This window comes from Poeciliopsis prolifica, unplaced genomic scaffold, assembly GCF_027474105.1.
Source record: "Poeciliopsis prolifica strain line A6 unplaced genomic scaffold, Auburn_PproV2 SCAFFOLD054, whole genome shotgun sequence".
Lineage (NCBI taxonomy): Eukaryota > Metazoa > Chordata > Actinopteri > Cyprinodontiformes > Poeciliidae > Poeciliopsis > Poeciliopsis prolifica.
The window spans coordinates 1,015,834-1,038,243 of NW_026562429.1; the positions used below are offsets into that span (position 1 = coordinate 1,015,834).

Sequence of the window (22,410 nt, forward strand, 5' to 3'; positions counted from 1 at the left end):
TTTCTGCACTAAACACCTTGATTTTTACCAGTTGTTAGTTAAAATACATCATCTTGACTTTGCTGGTTTATTTTGCCACGAGTGTCAATTTTTTTCTTAAATACCTTAAAGTATCCCCTGGACAAGTTCTTAGAAAACCTGTTAAAGCAGCAACAAACGGGTTTTTATCTATATGAGGGAATATTGACTGGTCCTCTGTGAGGGGCGTTGGCAACACGACACTCAGATCTCTACTTCTTCAGATGTCCCAATCAGAGGGACTGGATTTCATCCAGGATTCACTTTCTCCTTGATGTTTCCATGAATAGAAGCAGCAAAGCGAGTCGTTTAGTTAAGGTAACCATTGCTAACATATAAACACAATAACTTCAAGCATAAAAGCTCCTATTTGTGTTCTGGGTTGTTGTGGTCCTTTAATGGAGAACGCCCAAGTGTTTGCAACATGCACGGCTCTTCACCAGAAGTGCTGCATCATCTGGCGGAAATGCAGGGGGTGGAGTCACTGTTTACTCATGACTGTACTGTGGCCTGGCTGCATAGTTACTTTACAGCTTTATTCAATTAAATACGTTTTTACAAAGCCCAGCAAAATACGACATGTCTCATTTTATTTTTCACATTTCTGCCCTCCAGTAACAAAGATAAAAGTGGTAAATAAAAAAGAGAATTTCCTGAATTTTTCCATTTTGAACCATTTATTGATCTGGTTTTAAATCTGATGTTACCATATGAAAACCAAAGAAGAAGAAACATTGAACATCTGCAACCAAATCTAATCTTTAACATCATGTTTTTATTCAGCTTCGTTACTTGAGTATGGAAATAAAACCGTCAGATTCCTGCAAAACATGCAACACAGTGAATTAAACGTTTTAATTAAATCCAATTGAAAAGGCACAAAACGAAAGAAAATGTGCAGAAAATGTTAAAACAGATTGTACTTTAACAAAATATACATATATGGTTCAGTGATTTCTATGGATTAATCAATCAGATTTCAACTCAGCAAAAATAAAAAATCCCACCAAGTATTTTTATTCTAGTTTCTGGAGCAAATGTTTTAGTAATAAGACCAAACTGATAACTTATAGATAACTTATTAGCAAAATGCAGCAGCTTGTTTAAGTGAAGAATTTCTTAATACTGATGAAAAAGTTCTAGCTCTAAATAAGTTATAGGAAAATATTTTGTTAGAGGTGAATTTATCTTCCAGGATACTGAGAACTTTTTCATCAATATTAATGAATGTCTGACTGAAAACAGGCTCCTTTGTGTTAATTAGTAGAAACCAGATGAAGATACTTGGTAAGAGTTTTTTGCAGGGCAGGGATTTCTTCACTTATTTGCTTCGAGGAACTTTTTCTCCAAGAGGAACCTCCATCAGTTTCTGCAAAGCGGAAACAGAACAGTTGGATTAGCAGTGACTCCGGGTTTATTAGAGCAGGTGAGTTTAATCCAGTCTGTCCCCACCTTCAGCTGGCGGGCCCTGAAAGCGTTGTCGTCCTCCCCGTCTCCTTTCTTCAGGTCCCCCAGGTATCTCTGGCAGGCCACATCCAGCTCCTGGGTCTCGTAGAGAACCGCCGGGTCCAGAGAGTGGTCGTTTATCAGGCTCACCAGGTACTCCCTGTAGTGCTTCCTGCAGGACAAACAACAACCTGAGACTCAGAGGGTTTCTGTCAGAGCTGCTTCAGTGACACCTGGAGAAGATTTATGTGAAAATGAAAACATAATCAATCAGAGCAGAAACTAAATGATGACATTAATTTAAAACTTTAAAACCCTGCAGATGTTTTAAACAAACCCCATCGGACCGTCATTTTCTTTTTCTCTTTCCGAAACGTTTTCATTAAATAACTAAAAACCAAAATGAGTGTCAGGAGGAAGAGCAGCTTCACTTCGCTGCAGAACCTCTGGGCTCGATCCGACAAGCAGGAACCGTCCGCAGGTTCTGTCCGCAGGTTCTGTCCGGTTCTGCCGACTCACATGCAGAGCCCGGCTTGGCCCGGCTGGGTCTGGAGGCCGCACGGCGAGTCGGCCGTCTGGCCGCCTTCGTCCTTCTGCTCCATCACGCCGCAGGCGTCTGCGGCACAGAGACCGGACCGTTTAGACGGGAAAACTACAATTATTTCATCAGCAGAACCGGCCGACACTCACCGCTTTGGGTTTCATTGGAAGTATCCGTGTTGAAGGGCACGCCGCTCCGCTGGTGGGAAACCAGACAGGAAATTAATTCACGTCTTAAATTAAACAGAACTCCTAAGAGTTCTGGTTAGCATCTCTTCTGGGGTTCTGGTTCCCCTCTCCTCCCAGTTCAGAGCTGGAGACCCAGTTACCTGCAGCAGAGCCTGAAGGCGGTCTGCGTCCCAGTCCCGAAGGTAGAACAGGCAGTCTCTGGGGTGGTGGGCGTGCAGCCCAGGGAACTTACACTGAGGAATCTTACACTCCATCTGCAGCAGGAACAAACACCAGCATCAGAAACTGGGAACACTGGGACCAGACGGGGGGGAGGGAAGGAGGGAGCAGAAAGTTTACTGGAAGGACAGAAACTACTGAAAATTATAAACAACCAGAAAAGATCCTACTCTAAACATCCTGGAAGGAAGGAAACAGGAAGATAAGAAGGAAGGAAGGAAACAGGAAGATAAGAAGGAAGGAAGGAAGGAAGGGAGGAAGGGAGGAAGGAAGGGTCAGAGGAGCGCCACGCCGCGTCACTAGCTCCGCCCAGGCTGCTGAGTCACCATGGGATCCCACCTTGTAGTACGGGTTGTTGCAGCCGCTGCAGAACTGGTGGCGGCACTGGGAGCAGGTGAAGTGCATGCAGCCGCCTTTGGTCAGCGCGTACTGGAACTTACACTCCGGGCAGGCTGCAGGAAAACACACACTGGTCAGATCAGATCAGCTTTAACTGGGAACACTGGAAAAACACAAAATATCCCCAACTAGTTCTGGTTTAAACATCTTATGAACTTTAAATAGGACAAAACTAACTTGTTTTTATGGAGCCCCTTGTAGACACGGGGAAATGTTATTCTTAGCTTCTTTGCTAAAGAAGAACCTAGAGTATTGTATCCAAGTATATTCCCAGAAAGTTGAGTGGAAGGAAAAAAATTACATTTCTGTAAATCTATATGTGAGTTTCATGATATTTGAAGATTTTAAGCTGTACCTGTAGACTGAATGAATGTTTTTCTCCAAGCTAATCGCTGCGTTCCTGCTTGCTGATGCAGCTGGGTCGTACTTACTGATGCCGTTGTCCCTCAGGTAGCCGGCCAGGCCCTGCCTCTGGTACTCCGGGTCGTTCTCCCTCTTCCACAGCTGGAACTGCTCACAGGAAACGTCCTGGTGCTGAGGCTCCCACTGGAAGGGAGGCACAGCGGCTGAGCGGGGGCCATTTCTCAGATAATTATCTGCGCTAAGGAAGCCGAGCGACTCCCACACACATTCCTGCCGAGGTCAGACTCACTGGTTTCTTGCACTGAGCGCAGAAACTCTTGCGGCAGGACGGGCAGGTGACCTTCAGCTGGTTTCCATCGTTGATAAAACCGGAGGTGCACTGAGGGGGAGCAAGAGAGAGTGAAATGTTCTGCCTGTCTTCTAGTTTTTCTTTGATTTTATTGCAAGTTTGTGATAAAACTGCATCCTGTTTGCTTTTCATTTAGTTTTAGAAACAAAGAACTTGGTTGAACAGGTTAGGATCGGTCTATGGCCTATACAAAACATGCTAAACACAGTTTTTGGACAAAATAGTGAGTTTTTAGTCTGTTCAGTTCTGCCTACTTTGTTTTTATTGCATCTTATCACTTTAAATCCGAATAATGTTGCTGCTTGCCACAACCCCCAACTCAACGTTTACACTTACACTTGGAAATGGATGCGCAGCTATACAACCGTACACCTTTGAAAAGCAGAAGTGGAGCCTCATGTGCAACCAACAAGAATGAAGCAAGTGGTTCCTGGATGATAAGTCAACCACAAAACTCTTTCTTGTCCAGCAGCCATTGTGCAGCACAGCTGACCAAACAGCTGAAGCTCAGTTGCTAGGCAACGGGTGGAATTCCGCTGGGGTTGCTAGGTAACGGCCTGCTGATGTGTGATGTTGCGTTTCTATGGACTCGTTGGCCAGACGCTAAAAACATTAACTTACTGTCAGAGTAACGGCTGGGTGTGTTTTTTAAGCACAGACTGTACCAAAGGAAGCGGATTACGGCGCAAAGGAATTCTGGGTAAACACAATCAAAACAAACGTGCTGCCCTAGCGCTAAAGGCAGAAATGTCTCGTGGTCTTTTGCTAAAGTGAAATCCTCCAACCACTAAAGTCTGTTGCCTCTCCATTTTTGTTTGCATTTCATGAAACAGGAAGTTCTGCTCAGTGTCTTCTTCAGAGGTTTTAGTGTCGTTTCCTTTAGTGCAGCGCTCCCCTCAGGTGAGGAGGGAAACAGGTCGATGAAAAGGTTTGTTTGGTTTCGCTCAGTGCAGTCAGACAGTGAACTGCAGCAGCTGGAAATGTAATAAATGTTGCAGTTTTAGTCTGAAATCAAACAGAATGTACTATACTATCATTGTGCTCTTTGTTTTATTCCTGATAGTGGATCTAGTTACCTCACTTCATCAACAAAAAACTAAATCTAAGTAATTTTGGTCTAGTTTTTAGTGCAAATATCTAAGTACACTTGAAATAAGGCTAAGCAGTAACTTTTCAGCACGATATAGAGTCCTGTTTTAAGTAAATAATTTCTCAATATGGATGAAGTTCTAGTTTCATTAGCAGATAAATTATTATATGGGATTATTGTAAGTTAAATAATCTGCCAATGAAACTAGTTAAAGTTTATTTACAGAATATTTAGTGTCTGAACGATTAAAATCCTCAGCGATGAGCATTTTGGATTTGGATCCATCGTAGATTTAAACTATTTGCAGGCGGCTCTGTATAAAGTTTCAACCTTTCCTCCCCTGATGGATAAAGATATTAAAAATGTTTAATCGTGTAAAAACCATAAAATACATTAGCTGATTAAACTGATATTTTAAAGTCTAACTTTTTATAAAAAGGTGAAATTTGTGCACTTTGTGAAACGTCATGTTAACGTACAGAAATTATGTAAAAAAGGAAAGTATAGAAACAAATGTGAGCAGTAGGAAGTTATTCAATGCATTTCAATCAGCAATCTCATTAATAATTGACAAAATATGCAACTGAACAAGAACTTGTTTTATAACAAACAGATTTTTATGAAACTTTTTCGCCTCCTCTGAGCATAATGGACCTGCAGTATCCACACAGAACCACAGCGCCCCCTGTTGTTCACGTTTAGCACCAAAACTGTGTGACAGTTAAACTATCCATCCATCCATTTTCTGAGCACCCTGCTCCCTAATGGGGTCGGGAACAGTTAAACTAAATAAAGCTAAATTATAATCTCACTGTTGTTTATTAAACAGGAACTGTTTGCTACACAAACCAACGTAATAAATAAAATAATTTGTTAGAAATTCCTTTTTGTCTGATATTAAAATGTGTCTAAGAGTCTGAAATGTGACAAAGCAGCAAAAGAAAATAAATCTGAAAAGGGCTGGATAAGTTAGTCCCATTTATTACTATTTATTTTAAAACACTTTTACATTGGAAAAGTGTTTTAAAATATGAGTGTTGTCAATATTGAGGAATTATTTACTTCACTTTATTTTGCTGAAAAGTTACTTAAGAGTTTGCTTTTTCTTATTTCAAGAGTGCAAAGATATTTACGCTGTAAACTAGACCAAACATTGCCAGACATAATAATTTGCTTGTATTTCAGAAAACAATTTAAAATGACTGAGCAAAGTGCAGCTGAGCTTGTCATGACGGCATCAGTAACCTGCAGAGGGAGGAGCAGAGCTCAGACTGAAACACAGAGAGGACAGATTGAGCTCTGGATGTTTCTAAACGACTCACATGGCAGCACCAGAGGAACTTGGGGTCCTTCATGAGCGCGTGCTCCGTCAGCTTCTTGTGGAACAGCTCGTACACTTCAGGCTCCAGGCAGTCGCGCAGCTGCAGAACAAAACCACAACAATTCGGTTCTTGTGTTTCGGTTGAATAACACTCAGTTACACTCAACCCTGGTTCATTGACCTCTGACATGTTGACCTCCAGGTTTTCCTTTCAGAACATTTTAAGAAACATTGTGTTTTCCTTTGACATAATTATTTCGGCAAACAGGTGCAGAAAACAGCAAGATACAAACACATGAATGATGCAAAGAGATTAGTCTGTAGATCTGTGTAAATTTAGTTACTTCTTACTTTGACTCTTTATCAGGTAAAATCTACCTTTAAAGGTTTTCAGTGTGATTGTGTCTCGTTATCCTTCCTTTTCTGCCAATTTTATTTTAGTACTTTTATTGAAAAAGTGAAACCATTCAGACACAGATTGATTAAAGATAATTTTTTCTCTCGCTTCCAGTTCACCTGGATGTCCAGGGTGGAGAAGTAGCTGTCCAGCTGCTCGGGGTCGTTGATGTCCGGCTCGCTGCAGGCGGGACACACCATGTCCCGGATGTGTTTGTCTCTGACGGCGATGGTGAAGTGCTGCCGGAAACACTCGTGGCAGACGGAGCACTGGCAGGACGTCAGAGACTGCATCTGCAGCAGCGACAGGGAAAAACAGAAAATCAACGAGGTTTAAGGGCTGCTCACTCTGCAGGAACCACCAGGGTAGCACACTAAGCGCATGTATCTCTGTGAAGGAACAGTAATTTCTGGTCCGACTCGCTGCGACTCACCTTGCTGCGGGGGAAGATGCTCAGACAGACGGGACACTCGGTGTTCAGCAGACGCCGGATGAACTCCCGGTCGTGAGACTCCTTCACGGCCTGCACCACGTCCTCCAGGGAGTAGTTCACGTCCGGCTCCTGGAGCAGCGACAGCGCGAGCTCGCAGCGCCCCCAGCTGGGCAGGTCGTACAGCGCCAGCAGACGCCTGCACATCCTCTGAAAAGCAGCGGAAGCAGCAGCAAGTGAGGGAGGAACACAAACCTGACAGAGCAACAGACATCCCAGGAGACGGACAGATCCGCCTGACCTGCTTGTCCGGGTGTTTGGGGTTGATCGGCGGCTCGGCCTGGTCCAACCAGATGCGCTGGTGGAACGGCTCCATTAGGGGGCGCTGCAGCAGAGACAGAGCGCCCTTGATGTCCCCTCCGCTCTGCCGTAGAGCCTCTTCGCACTGCGACGTGTCCTGGAAGCCCAGGGAGTGAAGTTCCCTCATCTGGACACAAAACCGGAACATCTCAGTCACAGCTAATCATTATTTCAGTAATCAATTAATTGATTATTCTGACGATTAATCAGATAGAATATGGCACATTCTACAGATGTTTCGCTTAATCTCAAGCTTTTTTTTTTTAAATAAAATATTGGAATTACATTAAAAGATGCAAATAAACATTTTATTCTCTCAAAGCAATTATATAAAATTCCATCAGTGAATTTGAACCGGATCAAATCAAATGTGATTCTTTTTTAATTGTATATAATTTTTTCCAAAGTTTAGCATTAATTATGGCTCTATGTTGATTTTTCTCAGCATGTCGCTTCTCGCTAGCGATTAATCAATAGCTAAATTAGTTGACTATCATTTCCCTAATCGATTAATCGAGTTCAATCCAGTTAATCCCTAGAATTAACTTTTTCTAAACTTTTTCTAGACTTTTTCTAGCAGCCATTGTCAGGGTCCTACCTTGACCTGTCTGTCCCTCAGCAGCTGTCTCACAGCCTTGTCCTTGTTTCCGCCGGCTGCCAGCCAGGCCAGCTTGGCCTCGGCTCTAGACAGCTTCATGCCGCCGGGCGCGGCGTTCTGCTCCTGCCCGTCCCTCTCCACCGGGAGCGCCGAGCCGCCGTTCCCCGGCCTGCAGGTGAGCTGGACGGAGGCGGCCATGGCACAGATCTCGTCCAGCAGGTGCGGAAGCTCGGAGGTCAGCCAGTCACAGGGGTTGATGCTGCTGCTGCCGCACATGCTCAGAGCGGCGTAGACCTCCTCGGGGCTGACGCCGCGCTTCTCCGCTTCCTGGAGACCAAACAGGATCAGAGTTCAGAAAGGAAGAAAAGAGGAAATGAAAGAAGGAAGGAAGGAAGGAAAGAAAAAAGGAAGGAAGGAAAGAAGGAAAGAGCGTGTTTCCTACTCTGATCTGGTGGATGAGCGCGAGTCCGTCGTCCCTCATCGTTTTCTGCCTCTTCAGCTCCAGGTTGACTCGAGGCCTCGGCTGCGGCTTCGCGCCCAGGTTGGGCTGCTCCTTGGTGAAGGAGGGCGGCTGCTGCTGCAGCGGCTGCAGCGGCTGCTGCTGCAGCGGCTGCGGCGCGGAAACGGCAGACGCATCTTTGGATGGCAGACTGCACATGTCGCACACCGCCGAGGGCTTGGAGTTCATGAAGGTGCAGAACTGGCAGGTCCACTGAAAAAACACAAATACATAAAATATAAGAGGAACTAAACCACCAGGGGGCGCTCCAACAGAACGTTAGACACAAGGTGAGAAAAATATAAAAATAAAAAATTTTATCCCATAATTTTGTAAACTTCCATACTATAAACATTACAGAGTGGAAAGTGACGTTTAAACAGCACCAGGTCTAATAATTATCCATAAAACATTTAAACTGAGAAATATGACATCGTCAGCAGAGACCTTTGACCCAGACTCCGGAGCTGGAGGGACAGGCGGGCGAGTGGCCAGACGGGGGCGCTCACACACTTCACAGAGGATGCTGCTGCCTTGGTTCACCACCGTGCAGCTCTTGCACTGCCACTCTGAGGGAAAACAGACAAAAATAAATAAAAACGACAAACTCCGAAATGAGAACAGATTTTGTCTTGGAGGCTCAAATATATGCAGTTCTACTATAAACACCAAGTGGAAACCAATTAATTCTGTTTAGCAAAAAGTCAGAAAAATAAAAAATAAGTCAGGCTATTAAACTCCTAACAAATAAATGCTTGCATTTACTTTTTTGTAATTTTCTGCCAACATTTGCTGTTTTTGTTCAATCAAATTTCTTAAACGTCTGAATATTTAAGTAAGAGATGTGGCATCAGGGCCATTTGTGGCCCTAAAGTGAACAGGTTTTTCCCCAATTTCCTTTAGATCGACAGACTACAGATCTTAAAATTACAAGAAAAAATGTAAACATAAAAGTTTCTTATTTATTGTTGTAATTTTGTAGAACCTCTAACATCCAGCGACATTTACTTGGACTTTAGCTCAGAAAAAATAGAAATAAAACAATTATTTTTATGTTTTACATTTAAAAAATGTCAAATCTTACATGTCTTAGTTTAATGAGAAGATTAAATAATATTGGATTTTTTTTTTTTACATTGAACAAAAAGTTAAAAAAAGAGGCCTGCACTGTAAAAACACAAAATCTTTCCAGGTATGTTTGTCGAGTTTCAGGTGTAAATATCTTTATAAAACGTGAAAGACAAAACTAACTCAAAAACAGCTTTTCAGACAGATAAGTTTTAGTAAAAATGTCTTGAATATCAAATTATTTTAACATGAGAAAACATGTTTTGTTATAAGTGAAATGATCTGCCAGTGAAACTAGAAGTTTTTCTACAGTATTGACCAACTTAAAACAAACTCCTGTGTTTTGCTGAAAAGTTACTTGTACGTTAGTTTTGTCTTGTTTGACGTTTCCTGAGATGTTTTCTTGTTGTTGTGTGTTTTTGCAGTGCACCAGTGCTTTTCACTTTTTTTGAGGACAAAACGTTTCGCCACCACTGAAAGCCTCTGTCCAGGTCGTGACACCTATTGTGTTGCAGGTTCGTGTATCCGAGGCCCACCGGTGTTCTGTGACGTCGGACCGGAACCGTCCTGGCCAGCGATCGCAGGAGTGGCGAGGCGAGGGCGGTCGCAGGTCGTGCAGAGGACGGCTCGCATCTCGTTCTCAGTGGTGCAGTGAGCGCACTCCCAGGTAGACAGAGACGCACTGGGGGAACGACAACAACACTTAGCAGCGGTTTCCCTTACAGCGATGGCGACGAGGCGGGATCTGCTCACCCTGAGGCGGCGGCCAGGTTGGTCCTGCTGTGTCCTCTGCGGTCCGGATGGGAGTGGAAGAGCCGGTCGCAGTTCAAACACAGCCTCTGGATGCAGGTGGAGCAGTGGATGCTGACAGAAGAAATGCCGCAGATGCTGCAATTCTCTGCAAAGCGAGACAACATTCAGAAATCTAAAATCCAAAAGAAGTTTTTCTGCATCAGTTCTGTGGAGCAGCGTGACGCACCCGTTTGGGTTTTCTGTATTTTGTCTCGCTTGTGATTGGCTCTGGAGGGGTGGCGGTGAAACAGGTCGTCACATGCGTCGCAGAAAGGCTTGTCGTCGCAGGACGGACAGACGAGCGTGGACGATCCGCCGCAGAGATTACACTGACCAACTGCAGGGGGCGCTAAAAACAAAAGAGTCAGACAAAAACCTGGACGATGAAAGAAAAACTTTTTATAGCGCCAAACTTTTTGTTGTTTTAATCTCCAAGACACCAAAATATAAGGCTTTTAAATTGCAATAGCAGTTTCCTTTTTTAACTCAATTTCTTGAGTTTATTTTGCTACAATAATGTTATTTGTCACTACTTTATTTGATCCTAAGCGTGTATCATTTGAAAATAATGTTAAAAATGATCTGCATTTTAAGCTGAATTTGTGTTAACAGCTGTCAGTAACATCATCTAAAGATGAAGATCTCCTAGTTTTGCTGTGATATCTGCAGGCAGATAAAAACACATAACGACAGTTTTATCAGAAGATAATAAAAAATTGGGAATTAAAACCTGTAAACGAATGTTTTTTCACGCTTATTTTTGACTTTGCAGACAATACAAGCTAATTTTATGCTTTTGAAGCTGTGAAACTTCAACTGAGACGTGAATATTTTCCAATATAAGTGTTGATATTCTCCAGCAGAGGCTCTAGGACTCCTTTCATTTTATTCATTGTGCAGCACCGACTCACCTGCTGGTGGTTTTGAAGGTTGAGCCTGCCTGGGTAAAGGAGTCGGTTTGACTAAAGGGGGCGGAGCTTGAGGTTTATCTCCTTGTCCGTCGTCTCCAGACAGAGTGGACTCATCAGTCTGCTCCTTCTGCTGAGGAAATGCAGAACATTTAGGATGTTTCCTGATGTCTGGCTGACTGGGTCGGGTTTTTCTCCTGACCTGCAGGGTGAGACCCGGGATGATGTCTTTGAAGCATTCTGGGTGAGGATGGACGCCCTGGAGGTTCAAACAACAAAACAACGTTTCATCCAGAACAGAAAGAGAAACAAAGAGCAGGGTTTTCCCGGAGCCGGCACTGACTTTCAGAAGCATGTCCACTTCGGTGCGCAGCGTCATCACCTCCAGCGTCACCGCAGCAACGACGTCACAGTTCGGCTCGGTGACTTCGTCGGGGAAGCTGAGGCCGTCGATCTGCTGGTTGGTGTATCCGTACAGAAACAGGACTCTCCGGCCGCCCTGTTGAGCAAAACGAAATACAATTTCTCTGATGAAACTAAAGTCCAGCCAACTAACAATTATTTTAGTCAGATAAAAAAAAATAAAAACAGGCACATTCTGCAGAATTTTCATGAGACCACTTAAATTATTTTATAAAATGTTAGAAATAGATAACAATGCAAATAAATAATCCTATTTCTTTTTTAAGTAATATAAATTTTACTGCATAAAATGCAAAAACAAGTACATCGGCACGTACTCCTTTCTGCTTGACTTAGCATCAATACAGTGTCGGGTTAATCTGCTGATTATTTATTGGATTCACCAATTAATAAATTGATATAAAAAAGGTTCTTAATAGGATATTTAATTTTTGCAGAAATTTGAGTTTGGTGAAGCTAAAACTGCAACTTGATTATTTCAGCTCAATCAGTTTCACTGATTGAGCTGCTCAATCAGTTATAGCTCAATCACTATAAAAAATCAGTTCAGAATAAACTGCCTGGCAGCGCAGCATGGCTGTGTTAGTCTGTGGGTTTTACTCACCTTGATGGCGTCCACGGTGGTCCTGAAGACGGGGTTGTTGTGTTTGACGCTCCTCCAGTATCTGGGCCTGGTGGGACTCGTCAGGTTGCAGCCGTATTTCTCCAGGATGCTCAAAGCTTTGACAAGTCGACTCAACGACTCTGACACCTGGCGAGGAGAAAAGAACCAAAGGGAAAAATATTAACATGACAATCAATTTATATTCATTCTGTTGACCAGAGGAGGGTAGTAACTCGTTACATTTACTCAATTACATGTACTTGGGAAACGTGTTTTATAAATGTACTTTTACAAGTGTTTTTACAATGTTGTACTTTTACTTGAGTAACTTTATGATGAAGTATTTTTGATCTCACTTCAGTAAAATTACTGAATTTTCTCCTCACTGAATGAAAAACAAACAAGTTTTAACCAAAAACCCACCAGACTCAGACACACAACTGCAGTTTCTGTTAAAGTTTCATAAGTTTTTTACAGAAAAAACTGATTTGGAAACATTTTATTTGTTATTTTTGCAACTTATATAAGTTATTGTCATTTTGGTCGTTAAAACACTAAAAATTACACGTAACTTTATATTTTGGTCTGTCTGATTATGTAATTTTAAAATATTAAATGATTAACCATTTGATCACTTATTAAACTTTTTACCAAATACTTTTTTTCTCTTACTTGAGGTTTTACTTCATTAAAACAATGCTGACATAGTGCTATTCTTACAGCACTCTATCCACCTGTGCTGTAAACTGATAAGAACTACTTAAATAGAACACATTTTTCCTGATATTGTGGATCCCAAAGCTAAAAATTAACAAGACAAATGCAAATTGTGACCCCACTGCTGCATATGGAACAACAGAAATCATCAGCTGCATCACAGGATGCAGTAGGAACAGAAGAGAAACCTCGAGGCTGTTGCGACCGGCCGTGTTCTCCTTCAGCATCTCCTCTGCTGTCAGATGGCGGTACTTTTCTGAAACAGGCAGAGAGATGCTGGCCAGCGTCAGGACTTCGGCCTTCACATCCTGGGCTAAACCCGACGACGACAGCAGGGACCGGGCTCTCTGCCGGACCTCCTCCAGCTGGACCGACTCGGCGCTGCCGCTCATCGCTGCCGGAAAAACAGACACCGGTTTGAAAATTAAACTGTTACAGCTTTTTAAAGGCAGAGATAAACTTTTTACTGAACATAATTGCACGATTTGACATTGTGAAAACAAATGTTCTTACTGGAAACATTCCAATTTAAAAAAGTTTAGCTGTATTGAATTTGGTTTATTTCACAAAACTCAAAAGAAAACACTTTTCTCACATCTGAGGAGTCACAGGATCAACAACTGGATGTTAGCCACTGGCAAAAACCACAAAGAAGAAGATGACAGGAAGTTGTTGGAGAATCATGGTACCGAATGTTTTTTACTGACTTATTGCATAAACAAACTTATTGATACATGATTTTAATTTGTTCTTATTTAAAGGAAACACTGCACTTGCAAAATTGCTTTCTTTTTTTACATTTTTAGCATAATATCAATAATCTTTTCACACATTTGTTTCCTCTGACTCCATGGTTGCAGAAACTATAGCTACTGTTTTATTTGCTAAAAATTAAAAGTTTGTTCTTTGTCTTCATACTGACATGAATTATGGTTTTTTTTAAACAAACTTTCCATTCTGAATTACTCAAGAATTATTATTGAAATCAATTCAATTACAATTCTACTACAACATTTAATTCAAATTCATTTGTTTTTATTTCCCATAGTATTTATTGTGTCTAATTGTTTTAGTGTTTAGCTGTGTCTCTTTCATCATCTGAACACTAGATAGACATATTGATCCAATTAGATTTATATACTGTTTTGCTATTCTAGAGAAAGCTCCTTTCACTCAGTGCTTTTTGTTTTGTTGTTTTTATGTTCTAAATAGAGGAATTCACAAAATGTTAACTTTGCATTCACTTATTTTTTAGTCAGTATCAGAGAGATTTAAAGAGGAGTGGCAAAAGTAAATGAGGTTGATAAGAGCTTGAAAACTAATTGTGTTATCCAGGAAAAACTAATGTGAGAACTCATCTCTGCTTTTTCTCTGCAAGAAAACTAATGTTTATATCAAATTTAAAGAACATTTTTTGTAGTAACCGTAACCATTTTCTCCTGTTGCATTAAATGAAACTACAGATTTAAAACTATTCATGTCATTATAATAACATTTTTAACAGAAAAATGTCCACATTTATGACATACAAGCTCCAAATCCATCTGCATACCTTTGAATTAACTCTGTACATGACATAATGGGAAACTCCAACCTGGGCTAATATTAGTAACAGAAATAAACAACTGACAAAAGCGAAATGATCGGTTTCAGTGACGCTATTTAAACTAAATGAGACATTTTATAACTGTGTTATAACGCTGTTAGACCAATTACTGGTTAAAGAGGTCAGTGGAGCTGAAAGTGAAACCTGAAATCAGAGTCAACAACAAGCTAGCTGTTTGGCTCGTTCACTCACCTCTGTCGCTCTTTGACTTTGACAGTTTTTTTCCTGCTTCCGCTTAAATGTAGAGTTTTTAACTCTTTATTTTGTCCCAATAATGTCTTTAACACACCTCCATCTCACTCGGACACTTCTGTCTGTGTGTGACCAACTGTTCATGCGGAAATACAAATTTTACGACTGCAGACGAAAAGCTACTTCCGGTTTGGGTTTTAATTTGTTTTTCAAAGTAAAAGGGGATTATCCGGTTAAATCGGTTTTAAAATAAAAATGGGAACATTTTGTGTTTTAATAACGTTTCTCTTTAGTTTACTACGTAATTTTTGTTGATTATAGTTCCTTTAAATCACATTTAAGTACTGGCTTTAAGCACTTTGAATTGCCTTCGTGTTGGTCTCATATGCTTGTAGTTTAGTTTCAGATCATTTTTGTTACGCGAACGGAGGCACATTGACTTCCTGTTTCTACTGCGCATGCTCAGAACAGCCTTCTCAGTTCATGTCGTTTGGGAACTACTTTCATCAGAGGAGGGACACAGTCGGTGGGAGGTGCGAGGTTTAATCGAAAGTAAACTGAATGAGGAAATAAAATAACTCACAAGCCCGGACGAGACAAAAAACCCTCAACTGCAGCCGCCTAGAAATATACATTTAAAATCCATTCTGTGGGTTTATTTATTTACATCGTATTGTTTTTAAAGCGGTAAAGTTTCATCATGTCAAAGGCAGCAACCCTGAAAATTAACAGAGACTTCGCAGTCAAGGTGAGTCGACTTCAGGAGTTGGACCGAAACTTAGTTTTTAAATGAAACTCGGTTTTTGTGCAAGTTTTGTTCATATTCGCTGTAATAAAATGCACTTGGAAGTTGTTTTTGAGCGTAAAAGCAGCGGAAAGTCCCGTTTCTCAGAGGAAAACGAAAGTAAACCCAAAAGGCTTTCTGCAAACGTGACTCAGCAGGTCTATTTTTCTTTTTGTCTCCAACACAGGTGGAAAACTTCCGCCAGTCCATCTATCATGAGGTTTGTATCCCTTGATTGTTCAGAAAATTGAAATAGTTCCCATTTTAATCCTCCTGGGTTTGTTTTGTGATTCCAGGCTGAAAATCTGTTTTCCAGTTTCATTCCTGTGAAGATAATTCAGCTGGACGCTCTCCTCAGGGTTCAGTATACAAACTATTTCTTATTTTTTTAAAATCAATCTCTGACTATTTTTATTCAATTTCTGTTTTTGTTTTTTCCAGGATGACGCTCTCAGCATCACAGACATGTCCTCACTCCAGGCTCCTCTGGATATTCCCGTCCCAGATCCTCCTGCTCCAGAAGACGAGGTGATCCCTTCATTCCTTTGATTTAGCCATAAACACTTTGAATTTGTTTCTATTATTTATGCATGCTTCCTTCTGGACAGCAGTCACACATTCATGTGCTTCAGCCTTCATATAAGTAAATTTCTAGTAGTCTAGTTTGTTTCTTTACAGCAAAATTAAACTTCATCCAGCTCTAATCATGAATTACTGAGGTATAAAGGGCAATTAAATCAATAATTGTCACATGTTCTTTGCTTCTTTTGTAAAAACTAAGTATATTTTGATTCTTGCAGTTATTGTGTGAATTAAGATGCTGGTTTGAGTGACTGAAAACACAATTTCAAGCATTTTAGCTAAAGAAAAAAAATGTTGATTCTAACCCAACAGCGTCTTTAACTTCATGTCCAAATTAAAACATAAGTGATTTTATGTCAAATGTGAACAGAACTGCTATATGATGCAAAAAGATCTTAGAAAAGTTGCTGACATAAAGAGTTAATAACAGCTTCCTCACTTCTCTTTTACTGTATATTTCCCAACTGGTTTGTTTAGTTTCTATTTTTCCTTCTAAACTTTGTTCATTGGCATCAACCTAAAAACATTTAACCTGTAATTTGTATATTTATTCAGTAGGAACTAATAATCCAGTGGTGAGAAATACTTTATTCCAAAAGAACAGGTGCCTGAATTATTGGCACCCTCTGCAATTACTGCACAATAAATATTTACTAGATGTTATGCCTTCCTTTATAAGCTGATCTGTGTTTTATTAGTGATATATTCCTAAGCAACAGCTGCACAAAAAAGGTTTCACATAAAGTCTGACATTTCTGACGTTTATCTTCCAGGAAATGGAAACAGACAAGAACGAGGAGGAAGAGAAGAAGAAGAAGAAAGGTAAAACGTCCTGATGATTCTGTGTGTGAAGGTAATATTTCTATACAGCTGGAGAAAAATCCCTTCAGCTGTTGTTTCTGTGTCCCTCAGCTCCAAAATGTGGCTTCATCAAAGGAAACGAGAAAATCATGTTGCTTCTGGACAGAGTGAAGCCGGAGATCATGCATCTCAGAGAAACCATCCTGACGGTAAATAAACAGCCAAAAGATTATCAGTGGTTTGGATTTTACTGTAATTACTGTGGATGCTCAGATTTATTCCAGCAAAGAATCGGTTTTATTGCTCAAAATTGTGGGAAAAAACAAGGATTTTAGTTTTAGTTTTTCACTTTAGGCATAAATATATAAGTTTTAGAATAAATAATAAAAAAGCATATCTAGTTCTAACAGTATATAGTTTATATCCAACTCTTATAACAATTATAATAGTTCAGAATACATTAGGATGTTTTATTTGCTTTTTGTTTAGCTAATTTATGTTTTTTTTCTGTAACCTCTGTTTGTCCTTTTCTGTTTATTTATTTACTTTTCATCCATTTTATTGCAATAGTATTTATTTTTTATCGTTGTTTTTTTGTAATTTACAGTTTTTTTTGTTTATTTTTCTTCGTCTCTGCAAACCTAAATTTTATCTTAGTAAAGTTTAAAAGTATTTATACTATTCTTGGATGAATTTGTATTTAATATAAATAGTTAAAATAAAAAACTACAAAGAAGATTATTAAAATGTTTCCTAAAATGTAAAGAAATAGTCCTCTGATACATGAAAGGATGAAAAATCAATGATGTTTCCATTTGATGTCTGCAGGTTTCCTGCTGGATCCAGCACCTCATTCCCAAAATAGAGGATGGAAATGACTTTGGCGTCGCCATCCAGGTACATCAGTTCTTCTGCTTGGCGTTGATTTTACGAGGTTCGGCTGTTCCTGCAATCTTCCCTCTTAACTTAAAATCTCTAATTGAACCACAGGAAAAGATCTTGGAGAGAATCGCTGCAGTTAAGACCAAAGTTGATGGTTTTCAGACCAACATCAACAAGTAAGATAAGGACGAGGTTTTTCTGTAAAGCATCTGTAAAGTAGATTATGTATTAGCGTTCAACTGTGGTTGTTTCTGTTTGAACAGGTACTTCTCAGAGAGGGGGGATGCTGTTGCTAAAGCCTCCAAAGATACTCATGTGGTATGAAACTGTTTAATTTGGATAAACCTTTGGGAATTTATATAAAATGTTTTCGTCATTGTGCTAAAATATTAGCTTCTTTCTGCCGTCAGATGGACTACCGCTCACTTGTTCATGAGAAGGACGAAGCAATCTTCTCCGAGATCAAAGTGATCGTCCTAGACATCCGTGGATTTTATGTAAGTAACTAGAAAAACATATTAGAATATAAGGAAACTCATAAATAAGCTGTAATGTTGTACTTTCTTTGGTTAGTTGAAACGCGCATAAAAATATAATCATCCAAATGTCCTAATGATTGTTTCAAGCATTCAGCATGCCGATGTGAGTGAATCCTTTTCAGCGCAAAAGTATAGAAGTATAAACTTATCAACATAACCCTCCTTATGCATTTATCAGCTGTATAATTCATACGTATATATGACAACTAAACCTAAGCAGTTAACTGATCAATATAGTATTTATTTAATTGTAATTATGGTGGAGGAACAACCACTAAAGTTAAATAAATATGATAATGTGCTATGTATGTATTACAAGGCAATGTTCCAGTATTATTAATATTTTCCATTTCGGTACGAGAAGAAAATGCAGTATATATTTATTGTGAAAAATTCATATTTACTTATGGATTTGTGATTTATTGCAGTAGCAATAAAAATGTTTGAAAATCCCCAAAAACTTAGAATATTATTCCAATTGTTCCTGTTATATTGACATGTCTAAAACTATTTTATAAATAAGTTATTTTATGTTTTTTAGCAGTAAAGATTGGATTTCTGTAGCTGGTTTATTATTTATATTTTAACAGCAGTGTTTGGGTTTGCTTTACAAAATAATAAAAAGGATTTGTTTATACTTTTTTTTTCTTACACTTATTTCTGTCATCATGGCAACAAATACCACAAAGTATGATGATTATAAACTGTATGGAAGCTTCATGCTACATTAATAACACAAAATATACCAGACATGTTTGAGTTTGAAATGATACAGAAACCCTCCCAGCCATAACCTGTTCTCCCTGTTTATGCTGCCTGTCAGGAAACTCACACAAAAAAATCACATCAGTTTTTCTCTCACTGCTGATCCTGTTTATTGGACCTCATATTAAATTGAATTTCTGATTTTAATATCTTTAGAAAGTGGCTTATATTTTAGTCAAATCTTCTGTGAGTTGTGTAAGGCCAGGCCACTAGAATTTTTAATTATCAGAATAAAGACGCAATTTTACCAGAATATTACCAGAAAAAATTATTTTAATGAAAAAAAAGCTAATTTATCAAGATCTGATGTGAGTGTAGAAGTTTTTTCAAAATATACAGTTATTTGCACATTTGTTTCAAAGTCCTGATACAAATAATAGATTGATGTTGATGTGTTAAAAAATAAAGTATTTCTACTAAATATTATCTGTAAAATTTATAGCAAAGTATAACTTAAGATGCTCAACATTCCTCAAACTATTAATACTTTATTTTCTTAATATAAGTCAATAAAACCTTGTTTTATTGACTTAACTTAATCTGGTAATATTAGAGCTTTTTTCACCTAACATTATAACTTTGTGGTAATATAAATTTATTCTGGTTATATTGATTTTCCTAATATTACAGATTAATTCTGTTAATGACTTTATTTTCCTAATTTTACAACTTTCTCCAAGTAGTGACTTTTAACTTTATAATTGTAATATTGTGATTTAATATTAATATTCTGTGGTGGCATTGACCTGAATTCAAAGTCCATACACAGAGAAGTTGTAAAACAAGAAGGCCGCCCTGGGGATGCTGACATCACTTCCAATTTTTTTTAATTTAAACCTTCAAAATCCACAAATTTAATGCACTGAAAATAAATTGATCATCCAGCTTAAATATTCCTCTAAATAAGAGTAAATAAACAACTTAAATCCATTGAAAAGCCTAAAAAGCGAATCTCGATTTCTCTCATCCGTTTTCCTCAGGCTGAGCTCTATGACATCATCACCAAGAACCTGGAGAAGGTGACCAATCCGAAGGGAGAGGAGAAGTCGTCGATGTACTAATCGCCAACAAATCAATCCATGCTGTGAGACTGAATCCAGTCTGACCGGAGTTTCCTAATTTTCCCTCTACAGTCCTAAAGTAAATTACCTGGATGTTGGTTTCATTACTTTGCTGCAACACTTCATTTCTGAGCCAACATTTGCACTAAATTGAACTCGTCAATAAAAAGAACTTTTTTATTCCAAGCTGTAGGGAATTTTCTTTTATTTGAAACAAAAACAACTTGACATGATGCATGTTTTATTTACCGAACACACACACACAAAAAAAAAACACAACAAAAAGCATTTTCCTTTTACAAAATCAGAGCGTATTAGAAAGTGAGGAGCGAACGCAGGCGGCTGGACGGTCACACCTCGGGTCCTTCTCCTCCAGGGATGAGCTGCAGGGAGGAAACATTTCAGAGTGAATCACTGAGAGAAATGCAACGCAGCCCGGCAGAAGGCAAGCAGCGGCCATGTTTTTTACCATGGTGATGTTGTTCCCATTCAGGAGGATCTGATCCAGTTTGGTTATCCTCCTTCCCTCTGGGGTGATCTCACTGCAACGGACCAGAGCCACACCAGATCAGAACCATGAGCAGAACATTCATATAAAGTGAAAAATGGATGAATGGCGATCTGGGTGGATGGATGAATATGGATGGATTATGGATGTATGGATAAATGGACAAACAGATCTGGGTGGATGGATGAAAAAATGGTTAAATGAATGCATCCATTTTTATGGATGGATGAACATAGGAATTAATAGATGGATGGATGAATATGGAAACATAACTTACAATTCGGTGACATCCTCCAGCACCATGTCTGAAAGTCAAGAGTTAAGGAGCAGAACTGAGGGTTCCTAGGTAAGGGGTGTGGCTACAGGTGTAGCTGCACAGTCCTGTCATCCAGGCCTCACCTACCGAACACCTGGTGGTTTCAGACCAGAACCCAGGCCTGAGTCTCAGAAAGGATACTGACGAAGTCATCGAAGCCGAGCAGCGTGCCGACGATTTCTTTGTCTGTTTTCATCACTATGTGTATCCTGGAGCCGATACATTTATCCACAAGCTCTGTAAAACCGAGAAAAACATGTTACATTTGTTGGAATGCCATTTGCATTTATTTTAACCAAATTTAAGGAGGAGAAGCAAAAGCGCAGGAAGTGGATTAGCAGTGCTAGCTAACACCGGATAGTGTCATCTAGGACTTAATACTGTGAAATATTATCTCCGTCTCCTGGATATTGAGCTGCTAGCATGTCATGAAAGTAATTTAGCAACAGTCTTTAGTCAGAGGCCTCTTCTGATTCGTTGCAGGACTGACTGCTACTGGAGCCATCATTTTGACAGAAGCACAGGTGTCTAATTAGTTAAGCGACGTTCATCTTAGAACATTTCTGCTTCTGTGGATGTACTTTTAGAAACTGAATCCAGCCCAAAACATTGTGTTGTCTAAATTCGTCTTATTTTCAAAACGTGTGTTTGATAAATGGCAGCTTTACTCTTTCACCACATCTGATCCTCCAACATGAAGCTCGTTAAATTTAACATAAACACATCGCGGGCTTTACTATTTCATTGTTTCTGACCCACATCCGGAGGTTCTGTTACCTGAATCAGAAAAACACAGAAATTAAGATGATTACGAACCGAGTGGGAGCAACTGTGAAGGATTCGTTGCTGGTGTCGCCGCCATCTTGAATCGAAAGCAGTCAAAACCAATCGACCGAAGATTTAAAGTTGAATCAGGCAAAAGCAATCGGACACACCACAATCAATTGTATAGTGGCTCATATGTATTTGTCTATCAAACAACAGGCGCTTCATTCTAAAAAGGGAAACAAAACTCGCATTGGTTTTTAATATATAAACACATTTTCATTGGGGGACGGAACCTGACTCCACATGATGGCGAAGGTTGAAACAGTTTATGTTTGACGGCATTTTCAAAGAAAATGTATCAGCAAGTCAAGATAATTCTCTACCGAGTCAGGGAAACAAAATGTAGCATAGCATTTATTTAGTTTGAGGAGAAAGGCCCATGTAGAAAAAAGTAAAAGGTCTCATTTCAAATAGAATTGAAGAGAATGAACTTCATTTGCATTTACACAAATACATTGGTGAACAAGTGGTTTGAATCCCTGCATTTTACTCAGTCCAAAAATAAAACATAAACAAAAGTAAAAGAGATTAAACATCCTACACCTGCAATGTTACAACAGTAACAAAGGGTGTATTTACTCTAGGGATGCACTGATTGCAGTTTTCTGGAAGACAAATCTGTTCACTCTTAATTTAAAAAACAGACAAATGAAACAACTTAATCTACATCTACAAACACACAAAAAATATCACACTTTAGCAAAGTTCAATGAACATTTTGAACTGAGATAAATTCCAGTTGGATACTTTCAGCCCAGTTAGAGATTTAAAACTGTCACTTGAGATTTTCTCTAATTTTTCTAGAATGTTTATCAA

At 39.5% G+C, this 22,410-nt stretch overlaps 3 protein-coding genes across 4 annotated transcripts; 1 reads left to right on the forward strand and 2 right to left on the reverse strand.

Moving 5' to 3' along the window:
- Window positions 1-773: 773 nt before the first annotated feature.
- On the reverse strand, window positions 774-14,698 carry LOC129378969 (E3 ubiquitin-protein ligase RNF31). Of its 2 annotated transcripts, none has more exons than XM_055059479.1 (24): window positions 14,529-14,698; window positions 12,919-13,124; window positions 12,014-12,160; window positions 11,330-11,485; window positions 11,189-11,245; window positions 10,990-11,116; window positions 10,266-10,427; window positions 10,040-10,184; window positions 9,823-9,968; window positions 8,666-8,787; window positions 8,162-8,431; window positions 7,720-8,046; window positions 7,063-7,248; window positions 6,765-6,971; window positions 6,451-6,624; window positions 5,936-6,034; window positions 3,464-3,553; window positions 3,243-3,357; window positions 2,752-2,864; window positions 2,334-2,447; window positions 2,155-2,203; window positions 1,984-2,080; window positions 1,471-1,636; window positions 774-1,387 (listed from the first exon to the last, which is right to left on the reverse strand). In XM_055059479.1, the coding sequence occupies exons 2-24, from the start codon at window positions 13,120-13,122 to the stop codon at window positions 1,340-1,342; spliced, it is 3,321 nt and encodes a 1,106-aa protein (XP_054915454.1). In that variant the 5' UTR covers window positions 13,123-13,124; window positions 14,529-14,698; the 3' UTR covers window positions 774-1,339. The 2 variants fall into 2 exon arrangements, with proteins under 2 accessions (XP_054915454.1, XP_054915453.1); XM_055059478.1 differs by having other exon boundaries at window positions 10,990-11,119.
- Window positions 14,699-15,038: 340 nt separating this feature from the next.
- On the forward strand, window positions 15,039-20,128 carry psme2 (proteasome activator subunit 2). The gene is made up of 11 exons (XM_055059488.1): window positions 15,039-15,276; window positions 15,500-15,532; window positions 15,609-15,671; window positions 15,754-15,840; window positions 16,668-16,716; window positions 16,807-16,904; window positions 17,524-17,592; window positions 17,686-17,753; window positions 17,841-17,895; window positions 17,988-18,074; window positions 19,862-20,128. The coding sequence occupies exons 1-11, from the start codon at window positions 15,229-15,231 to the stop codon at window positions 19,940-19,942; spliced, it is 738 nt and encodes a 245-aa protein (XP_054915463.1). The 5' UTR covers window positions 15,039-15,228; the 3' UTR covers window positions 19,943-20,128.
- A 1-nt stretch (window position 20,129) lies between these two features.
- Window positions 20,130-21,710, reverse strand: lsm5 (LSM5 homolog, U6 small nuclear RNA and mRNA degradation associated). Its single transcript, XM_055059489.1, has 5 exons — window positions 21,583-21,710; window positions 20,908-21,003; window positions 20,728-20,755; window positions 20,412-20,484; window positions 20,130-20,325 (listed from the first exon to the last, which is right to left on the reverse strand). The coding sequence occupies exons 1-5, from the start codon at window positions 21,626-21,628 to the stop codon at window positions 20,293-20,295; spliced, it is 276 nt and encodes a 91-aa protein (XP_054915464.1). The 5' UTR covers window positions 21,629-21,710; the 3' UTR covers window positions 20,130-20,292.
- Between the last annotated feature and the right edge of the window lie 700 nt (window positions 21,711-22,410).

What these genes read in the sequence shown, in the direction of transcription:
- LOC129378969 (XM_055059478.1), bottom strand. Translation starts at nt 13,122, where the DNA reads ATGAGCGGCAGCGCCGAGTCGGTCCAGCTGGAGGAGGTCCGGCAGAGA. An exon ending in GCATCTTCCCCCGCAGCAAG is followed by an intron (nt 6,625 to 6,764) that starts GTGAGTCGCAGC and finishes TCGCTGCTGCAG; the next exon opens with ATGCAGTCTCTGACGTCCTG. An exon ending in AGTTCCTCTGGTGCTGCCAT is followed by an intron (nt 3,554 to 5,935) that starts GTGAGTCGTTTA and finishes GCTCCCCCTCAG; the next exon opens with TGCACCTCCGGTTTTATCAA.
- psme2 (XM_055059488.1), top strand. Translation starts at nt 15,229, where the DNA reads ATGTCAAAGGCAGCAACCCTGAAAATTAACAGAGACTTCGCAGTCAAG. An exon ending in ACTTTGGCGTCGCCATCCAG is followed by an intron (nt 17,593 to 17,685) that starts GTACATCAGTTC and finishes ATTGAACCACAG; the next exon opens with GAAAAGATCTTGGAGAGAAT. An exon ending in CCTCCAAAGATACTCATGTG is followed by an intron (nt 17,896 to 17,987) that starts GTATGAAACTGT and finishes TTCTGCCGTCAG; the next exon opens with ATGGACTACCGCTCACTTGT.
- lsm5 (XM_055059489.1), bottom strand. Translation starts at nt 21,628, where the DNA reads ATGGCGGCGACACCAGCAACGAATCCTTCACAGTTGCTCCCACTCG. An exon ending in TTCACAGTTGCTCCCACTCG is followed by an intron (nt 21,004 to 21,582) that starts GTTCGTAATCAT and finishes TCGGTTTTACAG; the next exon opens with AGCTTGTGGATAAATGTATC. An exon ending in CGGCTTCGATGACTTCGTCA is followed by an intron (nt 20,756 to 20,907) that starts GTATCCTTTCTG and finishes CTTGACTTTCAG; the next exon opens with ACATGGTGCTGGAGGATGTC.